Genomic DNA, 13,932 nt, shown 5'->3' on the forward strand with positions numbered 1-13,932 from the left:
GTTCTTTTCTATATTATTTTCTATATTTATATAAATTTTTCAAATAACTGTCTGGTTGAAAATGCTGTGCAAGAAATATTTGAACATTGGAGCGGTGAGAGGTGGTGACACCAAAGATAACACACAGGTTTCATCTGATCTAAAAGCAGCAACAGGCAAATAAACACCAGGCTGCAATAAGTCATGGCCAAACTCTTCCAGTAGCACAGACATGGCTGAAGAATCTGTTACAGGAAGCAAAAGGAAACAGATGAGAGAAACTGGTGAGAGAAATGAGAAAAAAAGAGTAATTCGGGTCTGTGCAGAGGAATAGCAGGGAAAATAGATCTTCAAGTCAGATAGATCTTCGAGTCAGTGCTCTGCTCCTGAAGAGCTGAAAGGGATCAGAGGAGCTGTCTCAGGCAAGCCAAGTTCCAGGCAAGGTCACAGGAGTGAGGACACGAGGGAAATCCTGGCAAGTTGTCTCAGTCCTGACCATTGCCTGTAGGAAACTCAGAGTCAGGGAGCACCACGTGGAAAACACACGGTGCAACCCCAGGTGAGGGTGGCCCTGTTAAAATCCAGGCTCCCTGGGGTTTGCCACAGGAGTGTGTTTGGTGCAGAGAAACCAGAGGCACAGTGTAGCTGTTGGTTAGGAATTTAACCCTTTGGAGTGAGGTAAATAAGACACAACAGCTACATGGTGATCCCTCAGGATAGGAAGGAGACATTTTATTGAGAGCACGATTGGTACTTACAGGGCCTTCCACAGAGCTAAGACAAGACAGTGGCTCATTGGATAATTGAGAAAACTCTTCTGGGACAGTACTTCAGAATGAGTTCTACAGTCAGTACCAGGTGTTAATCGAATGTTATTAATTCCATTCTATTTTGACCAAATTACCATCCTGGGAGAAAGTTTCCCTACTGGAGCTGAACAAGCTATCAGCTTGGGAACGGAGCTGAGAGAGTCAGGAGAAGCTCCAGCCTGGGAAGGATTTTCCTGGCTGTAATTCTCCTAGATCTCTAACAGTGTGTCCACAGCACAGGCTGTGATGCTCAGCGTGGGCATCCCCCTCTCTGTGTGCACGGTGAGCTCTGCCTGGGGCCAGGCTGCCCCAGCACCTCCCTGCTGGGCAGGGCAGGGCACCAGGGCTCCTCCACAGGGCTCTGGGGCCACCACTGAGCCTGGCACTGCTCTGAGGGCTGCTGGAGGCTGCAGGGTGCGTGTGCTGAGCTGGGGTTTGGCTCTGTTTACTCAAGGTCCCCTCTTGGAACCCCGGAGCTGCCTCCTGGGGCAGCCCTGAGGGCACAGGGTGAGCTGGTGGCCATGCAGCTGCTTTGGCACCCTGGCCACTCTGGGGCTGGGCGAAGGCACTGACCTGGTGCCTCAGCTCTCCAAATGTAGGGATGTTTCCCCATGAACTCCTCTCTGCAAACCCAAGGGCTGTTAAAAGAAGAAGGTCTCGTGACTGTGTGGTACTTGGATGCCATGGCAATGTAATTAGCTGCAGAGCAATCTTACTAAAAATGTCCTTGGTGGAGGAGAGGACGGGGTGGGAGAGGATGGATGTTAAAGGGGAGGAAGTTTCCAGACCTGTGGCTTCACCACAGCTTGGCTGCTTAAGCCAAGTCCTTCAGCTCAAATGTGAATCCAGAGGTTGAGAGCATAATGTTTACTACAGTGTCCATGTGGGAGACAAAGCAGCACAAACTCTTGGAGGTGTTAAGGGATTTATATAACAGCTTCCCACCCCCAAGCCTTTCCAAGCCTTTGGAAAATTTTATAAAGTATCTTAGGCTAAAAACCTTTTTGAGCTGCTGGATAACTTGAAGCAAACTTCAGAAAAGTATTCCCATTACTTTTCCCTTGTTCTCCTTTTTTTCTCTTCAATGTTATCTATGGATCCAGGAACTCCCAGGCTGCTTAATCCAAAGGAGGCAGACACGGGGTTCTGCATGGAACTGGGAAAGCCTCGGTGCAGGAAAGCTGTGCTGCTGATTGCTTTATCTCTGTTACTCTGCCAAACCCTCAGAATTTGGCAACCTGGCTCTTTTTATATCCGTTAGGCCTTTTTTCCTCCCTCCCTCATGACCCCCGTGACTGCTTTTGCCAAAAGTTCCCTGTGTTAGATACGAGGCTGTGTATCAGCATCCACAGGGCAGATGCTCCCAAGCTGCTGAAGTATCAAAGAATTCCAGAATGCTGGAATTGTGTGAAGCATTTGGAGTTCAACTTTAGCTCTGGTGAGCTGGAAGTCACAGTAGAAAATCATTTCACCAAGGTCTGTTCTCAGCTGTGTCCTCTAGAGAGGAGGAAATAAGTTTCTATTGTTTGTGGTTAATCCTACTGCACATTTATATAAACAATTATAGATTTTAGTTTGGGGTTAAATATGAAGACTAACCATAGTAATAAAAGTAAGGTTTCATAGGGATATTTTTTAAAACTTAAGTGAGTTAGTGCAGTGATCCAGTGCAGGGTGAGCCAGGATTTGGTGGCATTTTGGTGAATTTCTGTATTCAGACATTGTTCTCCTTTATTTGAATTTTCCTGCGTGTTAGGACAAGGCACAGGCAGCCGTGTTTTCCATCCTGATGAACGACACAGAGCTCAAGGAGTTGAGCTGGGATTGGCTTCCCCTGCAAGAAAAATTTCTCTCTGTCACCCAAATCATAATTTTAAAGCATGGCAACTTTTCATCAGGACAGCAGCATTTTAACTCCTTACATTTTGCAACCTGGTCTTTGCAGAGCTAAAAAAATAAAATAAAAAAATTCCTTGTTCACTGAAGTTGTTCAGAGTTTGCTCTGGATTGTAAAAGTCTGTAAGGTCACCTTGGTTGCTGCACATCAGTGTGGTCCCAACAGGGTGTTCCCGAGGAGAAAACCATTGCTGTGATTTAATCCAAATCTGTTTAATCACATATAATCCACAGAACTCAAATATGCTCGCCCAGGATCCAGTTTCAGAGCTGTAGGCAGGGAAATCTTGTGTTGTCACAAGTCCTGCTGACATCAGTGGGGTTTCTTATTGATGCAGGACTTAGTGCTGGCACATGCAATTACAGCAAAATTTGGGGTTTGGCATATTTGTAATTTACTGTATTTTTAGGAAGCTGTTGCTTGGAGGTGAGTGAGTAAATGAACTCTGAGCCACGTCCAGCAAAATCTTGGACTGAAGAGTTGTGCCAAGTGCCAGGGAAAATCATACAATAATCTGAAATAATTTGTGGTGTGATTAAAAAAGCTATAGAGGTTTGGTTTATATTTTTGTCTTAGAAATTTTGCTTGCTGTGAATGAAAAAAGTTCCTGTGCTTCCCTCAAGGTGTTCTGTATTGGGTCAGAAATGTTTCAGCAACAAAAACCATAGAATTTGTCAGCATAAATAGCACCCAGGTGTTATTGCAGTGTTCCTGGTTATGATTTTCATCTCCAAGATCCCAAAATCTATTCAGCCCCCATTAATGGGATGTGCAAACATCTCTGTGGCCTTGGAGCTCTGCATCCCAAACCTGCATCCCAAACCCTGCAGCCCAAAACCTTTATCAAAAAAACCTGCATCCCAAACCCTGGATCCCAAACCCTGCATCCCAAACCTGCATCCTAAAACCTGCATCCCAAACCCTGCATCCCAAACCTGCATCCCAAACCCTGCATCCCAAACCCTGCATCCCAAAACCTTTATCAAAAAAACCTGCATCCTAAAATCTGCATCCCAAAACCTGCATCTTAAAATCTGCATTCCAAACCCTGCATCCCAAACCCTGCATCCCCAAACCTTTTCAGAGCCTGGGGAGCTGTAAACAGCTGAGCAATCCTGGTGAGCAGAGCCCACACAACTGTGCAAAGTAATCCCTAAAAAAAATGATGGAAAAGGGCAAAAAGAAAACACCACAATTTCCAAACCACTGAGACCCCAGCCAGGCTTCAAGGTAAATAGTGGAGTAAATAAATTGTGCATGATCTGAGAGGCTGAACCCGTACCCATAACCACAGTTTGTTGTTCATCCAGTGAAATAATAAATACAAGGTGAACTTTTTTCAGCTTGCAAACTGTGTCACCTCTGGTGCATTTCTGACGTGACTATTTTTTCTTTCTTCGTGGCCATTTTGCAATTTTCTCTGGGTTTGTTTTGATTGTAAATAGGCACACACATTAGCTAAAGCCAGATAATTTTCTCCTGGCCAGCTTTGCCAGTAAATCACTGAGCTATGTAATTGGGTTTGTATAAAATTATGCACTGCAAACTTGGGAATAAGTAAAACAGAAACAAAAAGTTGATTTTTGTAAATAGTACCAATTTTTTTTTTTTTTTTACATTCGAAACTTCTGTTTGACTCCGTTTTTCTATTCCCTATCATGATCATTCTTTAAATGCTGAATGAAAATCCAGCTACAGGATAAATTCAAGCAGAACTGGTAATAATTTCTGGTTTGGCTTGTAGGTGGAGTTGAATACAGTGGTTAACTACAAGCAATATGTTCTGAAGATGATGGTGTTCAGACAAATACCCAATTTGATTCTGATAAATTGGATGCAAGACTTTGACCAGCATGAGAAGAACAGGTGAGAACCCTTGAGACTGATGCAGAAATAATCAGTATTTTGATGGTCAGGAAAAATATTGCTCCAGCAGCACAATAGATCTTCTATTAGAAACTCAAAATACTAATTACAATCTGCCTAAAGACTTATTATAAATGAAGTGGAGATAGAAACATGTTTATATTATGGGGAGGCTTATTTGCAGATAAGCAGGAAACCAGTCACACATCTTCACAAACATAATTTTAGCTGTTTTAATTAGCAGGTTTGCTTTGATTTAATTTAATTCAGCGATTCCTTCTATCTTTACTGACACATGTGCAAATAAAATGGGCTGACCTGACTCCTGACACGCCGTTTCCTTTCTCCTTTCTGGATTTGTTGTTGTTGATTCCGGCGGTGTTTACGGTGGAATGATGGGGTCAGCCCTTCCTCCCAGCACGGCCACAGATGGAGGGTGAGGATGACAACTCTGCATCTGAGGGGGCTTTTTTTTCCCCCAGCACTGCAGATTCCCGAGGTGCTGGATGTCAAAGGCCACCAGGAGTCCCAATAACCTCCAGTTCCAATTCTATTTAGGGTCGGAATGACAGAAAATATACTTTTTTTTTTTTTTTTTTTTTTTTTTTTTTTTTTTTTTTTTTTTTGTGTGTGTAGTAAAAGTGAAGCGACCTTTTCTTTGCTGTAGAGCCCCCGTGTGCATCAGCTTTGGGTGGAAAAACAAGCTTTAAAGCTGTCAGAATTCATATATTTAATGTTTGGAGATTTGGTGGGTTTATTTAACAGTGAAAGTTGTTATTGACAGAATAAGAACACGTAGTCCAGGATAAAATCACAACATTAATGCACTGACAAAACCCCAAACTGTGTTGACTTTGTTGAGCTTTTTGTTGGTCTGAGGGCTTGGAAAGTATTTTTTCTTCTTTATGTCAGAAAAAACGTTTGTTAATACGCCAGGTGTTGTTCTCCCTTCCCTCTGCACCCCTCCCTCTGCAGTCTCACAGCTCTATGATAGGTAATTAAAACAATCACTGAAATGTTTCAAAGCTACTGCAGCCTTTACTTGACTTTTAAAATTCCTATTTGAAGAAGAATGTTAAAATTAATTTGTATCTGGCTCAGTAAAGTGCTCTTTACTTGAGCAATGGACTTTACAACATTGCCAACAAAAAGAATGGAATTAATATTATATTTGCCTTTATCTAGGGTTATTCTGTTAACTGTTTTATACTGGAAATTAATTTCAATATCATACAGATGCCTAAAGTCTTGAATGCAGCAGTTTTAGCATGCAGCCACAGCTCTCCTAGTTCATAATCGTGGTAAAAATAAGAATTCAAAAAGAATAAACTTGCCAGGACAATTAAATGATTCTGCCCCCAGATAATGGAAGGACGAAGTTTATATTCTTGGACTGTAAAATCTGTAAGAGGGAAAAGTGTTATTAAAGAAGTATTGTGTGGTTATTTTGAAAAGAATGGTAATTTCACAAGTTTGTCTTTCTACTGAGGAAAAATACTTTGGAGACATTAGGATAGGAGCATTTTTGATGTGGAAAAGCTCCTCTGTTTTTCTTCCCTCTCTCTATTTTTCGTATTTCAGTTCCTTCTGCTTCTGTAGGGCTTTGGAAGCCTTGTAATTCATCCTTTGTGGAATTCCTGGTCTATGGGATTTTATTAGTAAAATAATCTTTCTTGTAATGCATTCTTTTTGATCCTTAAAAACCCCTTAATCTTTACAAATGAGTGTTTTATGTCCTTGTAAAGCAGATCCTTCTCCCCTCCTTTCCTGACTTGTCCCTCTTTGGGATTGGCACTTCCCTGGCATGGGCAGGAGTGGTGGCAACCACTGCAAGCAGAAAAGACAAGCTGAGGAATTTTTGGGGTGAATGGAATTGGTTCATGCTTTGAAATTAGTGATTAATAAAAGGAAAAAGCCAGGTAGGATGGGAGGTTTTGCATCTCCCTCACTGGTGTGTGGGGAATTCTTGCCTGGTGTGGAAGTCAATATGTGAATAAAACAAATGTTTTTACATGTTTACTTATGGAAATCTGAGAGATACCAGGGAACAGGGTGCAAACCCAAAATATCAATACTGACAAATTCAAATAAGGACTTCTCCCCATTTCCTTTCAAATACACGACTATTTGTGCAAACATTTCCCATTTATGAAAGAGAGCATAACCTCATCCTCTGTTTTTGCTCCTTTGTGGTCTTTTTTAACTCCTTCATGAATGTCTCTAAATCCTTTTCTTCTAACCACACACAGGTATGGCAAACAAATTCACAAATGTGGATAAAAATACAACTTTTTTTTAAATCCTCATCTGCGTCGTTGCGTCAACACAACTCAATCTGACTGTGTTCTTGCCAGGTGGAACAAAGAGCAATAAATTAGTTCTGAACATTTATGATCTTGCATTATAAAGACTCCAACAGACTGTGTTCAAAATCAATTGTCAGAGTGATGGGGATTAATAACTCTGGTTCTGTAACCTTTTCCATATCTGCAGCCTGGCTAAGGGCACGTTTCAAGATCTGCTGCCATATTTCATTATTGCAACCTCCATTTGAAAGACCTTTTTGATGCTTAAAAAAAAGAAACAGATTAGTTTTTAGTAGGGCTGGATGAATAACTCAGAATTAATAATTCACTCAGTGAATTTTGCTTCTCGTTCTGTAGGAAGAATGGAGAAAAAATAGTTGTCAAAATTTTTCTAGTGACTCTTTTTTTTTTTTTTATTAATCAAAAGTAGAAATCAGAATTCAGGCTGTGTTATGTATTTGTGACTGATCAGTCAGGTGGTATTGGTTTAATTCCCCAATTAATTGAGGACAAATACTAGAATAAATTTCATGATTAAATATTTGAGGAGACAGTATTTAAAAATCCCTTTCTACCTGCACACGAGCTTAAAATCAGGTTTGGAAAGAACTCTTGAAAGTAAAAATCTGAGTGCACAAAAATTGTTGGAAAGGAAACATAAATAAGGCAGGAATGTGGCCAAGCCAAGTTTATTACAAGACACAAATAAATTTGAGGCTTCCACAAAGTTTCCCTTCTTAACTCCAGCACCTGTTTTGGGAGAAGAGTAATAAATATTGGGATAAATATGGGAGCAAGGTAAATGAGAGGTTTATTGAATTTCCCTGCCTCCCAGCCACTGTGCTGTGTTTTTTGGGGGTGAAATGTTTGCTGGAAGTGAAACCACCAGCAGAACTGGCATCTTTTGCCTCTCTCTGCCTCCCAGCTGGAATCTGCATCCCACCCGTGCCAGGCTAAGAGGCATCTGTGTCCTCTCCTGTGTTTCCATGCGCTTTACTTTCCCCCTAAATAGAGATAAAACAGTTAAATATTTCCCAAGGAAGTGCCCACATGTGATCTCCAGGGCCGTGCATACCATCAAATTGTCATTTCCTTCGATTAACCTCCCCCTGACCTCCCTGCCCCGGGCGCTCCCCATGCCCTTGCTCCCCCTGAACCACAGCCTGCTGCTCTCCCAGGTGAGTGCCTCTGTCACCCAGGGGCTGGACACGTTCCTGAGAACCCGGTGGGGATGTTGGGATGGAAAACTGGGAGGAATTTGTCCCAGATTACACAACCCAGAGCTGGCCGTGTCCACAAGTGCAAAGGAAACGCAGCTGGGAGAAGAGCAGGTGAAGAAAATTGAATTTTTAAGAGAGTCTATTAAGTGTTTTGTGAATATTGTGACATATTTCAGATCATGAAAGGTTCGTGACTGAGATCTACAGGACTTTCCTGTTGTAAGTCCTTCGTGCTCTCAGGAAGGGCCAGTTTGTGGAGAATAAAATCACGAGCAGGAGAGGATCAGAGTTAATGAGTCACCCCCTTACAACAGCAGTTTGGATATTGCCAGGGACGTCCATTTTATCATTTTGAAACCAAACAGGTCTGTGTTTAATCTCAATTTGTATCTACAGGTAGCAAGAAAATGAAAATTAGTAAGGCCAGAAAAATTATGCATCCCTACAAACATTTCAGTTACTCCAAACTGAGCTTTTTTTTGCCTGGTGGTTTGCAAGAAATGCTGATGTTTGTGTCAGCTTGGGACAATTTTATTTTATTTTATTTTATTTTTTTGTCCTGAAATTCCTCTAGAGAGAACAACATGTTACTGAGATATTATGAATCCAGTCAGATCACCCTTTGGGCTGACAGCAGAGAACAGCAAAGCCTACATTGAATCCATAACTTCTGCTTATGGAATAAAATATATTTGGGATGATAACAAAGGCCATGTGTGGTGAGGAATCTCTTCATCCCAAGGTAAGCTGGTACAGTAGCACAAGCTGAAATTAAGCACTTTGGTTCTAGGCTTAATTTGAATGTTAAATCTCATATTTTTGCCAAGAAGCCTCAGCATCACATCAATTCCTATGGGTGAGGAGGTTATCCCTTAAATCAGTTTGTGACGTAGTAAATAGAAATAGAATCAGAAAAATCCTCAACATTTCATCACCAGGCATAATTTACAGATCTTACAGAATTTTTGTACATAGACAGTCCTGGAAACGTTCAGTTGGAAAAGACCTTTAAGACCATCAAGTCTTGGTTTTTTGCTGAATCCCAATTAGTCCTTTTTTTTATTATTCCATTAACACTTAAAGAACAGTCTAAGTATGCAGCATTCCATGATTTCCACTCAACCCCTGAGATCATGAAACTTGTTGGAAAATAGTTTTAAAGCGAGAAAAAAATTGCAGTGTAAGATTCCTGTTCAAACACTGAATGCATTCCTTCTGCCAAGAGTTGATAATCTATTTTTAAAAAGATTTTATTAATGCTGGCTTTTGTTTTTCCCCCATTCCAGTGGGAATGTTACATTTATAAATCAGGTGGAAGCAGAAATTGCAGATTTACACTGGGGATGTTGGTGACAATTTCCAGCATGACGTGGTTGGTGGGCCAGTAGCACCAAGTTCCTGCACTGGTGGGAACTGGTGTGACTGGTTCAACCCTGTTTTAATTAATACCTAAAAAATCATTTTATAATTCCCCAAGGAATTATAGAATTTAAAAAATCCCACTTTTGAAGTAAATGTGACCCGTTATTGTCCCTGTTAAGGTTTTTGCAAATGATTCTCCAGAAAAAAAAAAAAAACCAAAAACCCAATATTTTCTGTGCAATCCTCCCCCAAACCAATCTGCAGTGACGGGGCTGTACTCACCTGCTGGAGTGGGGAATTTAAATGGAAGAACAAAAAGAAACTGAAATTGCCTCAGGGATTGAGGTCAGGTGAAGGTTAATCAAAGGAAATGACAGTAAAATGGCATTCAGGGCTCTTGGTACATTTTTAATCATTCCTCTCTCTGTCGCTCATAAAAAGACACAAAAGATGTCCAACTTTTTTGCCATTGTGTTTAGTTAAGGATGACTTTTATTTTTGTCTTGATTGTTTTAAAATAGCCTTTCTTTTTGCTTTCTCTCGTAGATTTAGCTCCTGCAAACTTGCATTGCAGTGCCTTAAAGATGTGTGTGGGAAATTGGGAATGTGTGTGTGGGGGGAAAAAGAATGTTAAGAAAAGGGAGTAATTTTCCCCAGAATATCTCTCATTTTAGCTTCTCTTTCTCAACTGATAGATTTTGAAGGATTTCTAGAAGTCATGAGTTTAAGGAATAAATACTCAGAAAAGCTAAATATTCACATTATTACACAAGTGTCAGGCTAAGTGAAGTTCATGATTGCAACTACTGGAAACAAGAATAGTTTCTTTGACACTCTGCTATCTGCAAGTTATTGCTCTGGTTTTAAATCCAAGTATTTTTTTATATTTTTTGTTTAAAAAAATCAGAATAATTTCCACGATTGCTATGAAATTGTGAATTCGTGTCAGAATTTCCAGGCTGTTGGTTATATTCTGATTTTGTGTAAGTGAAAAGGCCCCGTTTGGGAATTTTTCTTTCCCAAGTTTGGAGTTGTCACTTTGTGCCCGTCACCTCAGATAACTTTGGCACAACTACAACAGGAACAGGAGCAACTTTATGTAACTTATAACTGCCCAAGGCGACTTTTAAAAAATGTGAGCAATGCATTTTTTTTTTCCAACTCTGTTTGTATAGAGTCCCTTCCCCCTGTAACACAAAGGGTCCTAAATGGGATGGATTAAACCCAAACAGCTTTTAACTGAGGTAACTTGGTGTAGCAAATGTGTTTTCCCTGCTCTTTTCATCAGTGTTGTGCACTGAGCCCCTTGAATGATGCAGCTGGAGCTGAGCTTAGGCAGGACCTTGAGCCAAGTTTAGGCAAGACCTTAAGCCTTTGGAGAGGTTTAAAAACACATCCCTGAAGCTCCATGCAAAGAGTGTCCCCACTGTGAGTTGCAGGAAAATGAGATTTTATGCATATGCTCCACACTTTGGGGGAAAAAAAAAAAAAATGAAATAGTCTGGAAGTGATTTCCTTGTGTGTCCTTGTGCTGGTGTGGCCGGGATTGCCACTGGGAATGTGGCACTTTTCCTCCAGATCCCACTTAGCAAGAGCTGCCACATGGATGCCAGATGGGCTCTTTGCCAGGGAGGAGGAGGAGGAGGGAAAGCCCTGCCCACCCTGCAAATGCTGCCGAGAAAAAGCCTGTCAGGGAATTAGTGTAAAAATCGGAGAAAATGGGAAATCTGTGTCAGAAGTGGTTGAGCAAAGGTTGAGTTGAGCTGAGCTTCCAGGGAAGGGGAGAGGGGCACGGTGGGCAAGGCTGGGCTCTGGTGCTCCCAGCAACAAGTGCCTGGTTTTGCACAGAGAGAGGAGGAACCGGGGAGTTCTGTGTTCGCAGGGTCTGACTGGGATTTTCTGGTGCTGTGACAATGCCAGTGTCAGGTTTGTGGAGGGCATTTTTCAACACAGCCTCAGCCTGAGCAGCCAGTTCTGCCCCTGTGACTCCCTGTCTGGTCAAACCTCTGTCCTGCTAACAGAAATCCAAATGATCTTTGGCAAAACAGGGATATCTGTTAAGGAAAAAAGAACAAAATGTGAGAGAGGTAATTTAAAGTGAAAATTGAGTACTTGAGTTGAAGGCAGCATTAGCCTCTGGCAGCTGGAAACCTCTTGGACTGAAGGAATGTGATTTTTCCACCTGGTCTAGTGGAAGATGCCCCTGCCCATGGCAGGAGAGCTGAAACTGGATGAGCTTTAATGTCCCTTCCAAACCAAACCTTTCTATGATTTCCAATTTAACAAACAACATGACCTCACAATTTTCCTGAAATAAATACTAACCAATCATGGCCAGATCATATCTCGATTTTTAAAACATCCAATAAAAATATTTAGTCTGTTATACCTCTGCATGCCCAGATTATTCAAGTATGGCAAAGATCAAGTTGTTTTGAGCATTGTTATTGCAATTACTGGGATCATCACTCCCTCTCCTGCCCATGGAGCTGATCCTGGACCACGGCTTCTTGTGAGGACAAGAAGTTATGGTCTGAAAGTAGCTGGATTAATGGGTTTGGGGGTTTGCCATGTTGCAAAATGACTGTAGGATAAAATAGGAGCATTTAGAGTTTCCCCATGGGTGGAAAGTGGGGTTTGTGGGCGGAAAGGGGGATCTTGTGTTCAGTCTCTGCTGAAGCTGAGGTGAGGGCAGTGAAGCAGCTGAGCTGAGGAGAAGCTCTGCTCAGTGTCTCACAGTTTTTCAGGCTGGTTTTAACATCTTGTACCGAATTACCAGCCTGAGAGGGGGTTCAGGGTGAAGAACCTCACTGGAGCATCAAAGGAATATGATGAAATATGATGGAGGAGCAGCAACAACTGATGGCTTCACATTTCCTTTCACTCCCTGTTTTTGGAGAGAAACCTTCCATGCGAGTATTCTCAGGTGATGCCTTGGTTTCTGTTGGAATAAATTGCTTGTCTCAGTTTGATCCCCGAGCCTTTTGATAAAAATAACGTGGTTTTGTGCCTTATTAGAAGCATGGTTGAGTGCAAACCCTGACAGGGCTGTGCTGGGTGCGAGGGATCAGGGAAGGTCAGGGATGTGCTGAGTACAGAGGCTCTGGTGGCTGCTGCCAAACACAGGGTTTGTCTCTGCTGCTCTCAGCTTGCCACCTTCATTTTCCACCCCTCCACCACCAAGATGCAGAGATGTTCATGAGAAAATTCCCTCTGTCTAATTTAAGATGTCCAATTTAGGTGGCTGCTGGCTGTAACAAAGCACCAGCTCTGCTTGCTGCAAGTCTCTGCAGTTGCAGAGGCAGATTCCCATTTGAGCCCAGCTCTGGGTGAGCAGAAAGCACAGTGGGAGCAGCTCCACATCTCAGCCAGGGCTGTTCCCCTGCCAGAGCTGTCACCAGGCCCCTGGGCTCTCACTGAGCACCCAAATCAGATCTCCTGTGGGGGCAGAACCTGTTATTGTACCACAATTTTATTGTGAAGGTTTCTGTGATAAACCCTCAATGTAAGCAAGGTTTGAAAAAGAGTCAAAGCCTTTGAAAACATTTCTAAGTGGGAAAGCTTCACAAGGAGCTTGGGGTGAAGCCCAGTTTTCAGCAGATTTCCAGTCAGGTGGGAAAAATCTCCATGATATTCATGGTCATCACTTCTGGTGCTTTGTCCCATTGGCTCTTGCAGCTGTGGAATCAGTGAGAAGCAGAAGGCAGCCAGCTCTATTTCCAGATTAGGGGAGGTAGACTCCCTTCCTGAGTTTATTTGTTGCACCATCTGAAGTGAATTTAATGCTTAAAATAGAGACAGACCAGCTCTGAGGGATGTAAACCTGAAGATGCCCTGGGAGCAGTCACTCCCTGCACTCTGTGCTGCAGCAGGATGGGATTCCAGAACCACCTGGACACCACCCTGTGCTCCAGGGAGATCTTGCCTGAGCAGCAGTGGTGCCTCCAACCTTTCCCATTATTCTGTGATGATCTGGAGGAGGACATTAACAACCAGGACATTTCTCTGTGGGGTTGGTTTGGAAACAGGAGCTGCCTGGAAGAAGATCTTTGCAATCAGGGAGGTTGTCCCTACTGAAATCATCAGAAATTTGGGAAGGTTGTGGCTGCCTGGGCAGCCCTGAGAAGATTTGGACCATTTGCTGAGACCACCTGTGGTTATGGGTTTAGAGAATGTGTCACTATTTTATTCTGGCATCCGTTCAAAGTCCTAATTCTGTGCATCAGTGTCTTTCAGATGAAGAAAGTGAAATCCTTTCTTGCCCCTGGTGTCTGAGTAAATTGATATCAAATTCTCTAATGAAAAGACAACTGTTGTCAGCAGAGGCAAGCAACAAGAAAATCTGGGACAGGAGGTAACTTCATGATGGATTCCACATCCTCAGGGGCTTTCTAAGCTCTGAGGATTAATTTTCTATTATATCTACGTGTGGGGCTTCCCTTAAATACACTTCCACTAACAACTTAATACTTTTTTCAATTACAGTATCATAA

The 13,932-nt window shown here is 42.2% G+C and overlaps 1 protein-coding gene across 50 annotated transcripts in view; it reads left to right on the forward strand.

Annotated features, from left to right (window-relative positions):
• LOC148222142 (uncharacterized) overlaps positions 1–13,932 on the forward strand; it is an 86,744-nt gene that overhangs the window by 21,104 nt on the left and 51,708 nt on the right. For 38 of the 50 annotated variants that reach the window (XR_015806704.1, XR_015806698.1, XR_015806714.1 and 35 more), the window contains exon 2: positions 4,430–4,551. The exons of 1 other annotated variant lie outside the window; for it this stretch is intronic. Coding sequence is in view for 22 of the 49 variants with exons in the window: in XM_088173091.1 (XP_088029217.1) it covers positions 4,475–4,551 (77 nt within the window). In the remaining 27 variants the exon portion in view is untranslated. Of the gene's footprint in view, positions 1–4,429; positions 4,552–8,651; positions 8,820–13,932 lie in introns of all 50 variants that reach the window. 11 more of the 50 variants (XR_015806699.1, XR_015806703.1, XR_015806716.1 and 8 more) reach the window with 1 other exon arrangement.

Source organism: Sturnus vulgaris, chromosome 14, assembly GCF_052056855.1.
Source record: "Sturnus vulgaris isolate bStuVul1 chromosome 14, bStuVul1.hap1, whole genome shotgun sequence".
Lineage (NCBI taxonomy): Eukaryota > Metazoa > Chordata > Aves > Passeriformes > Sturnidae > Sturnus > Sturnus vulgaris.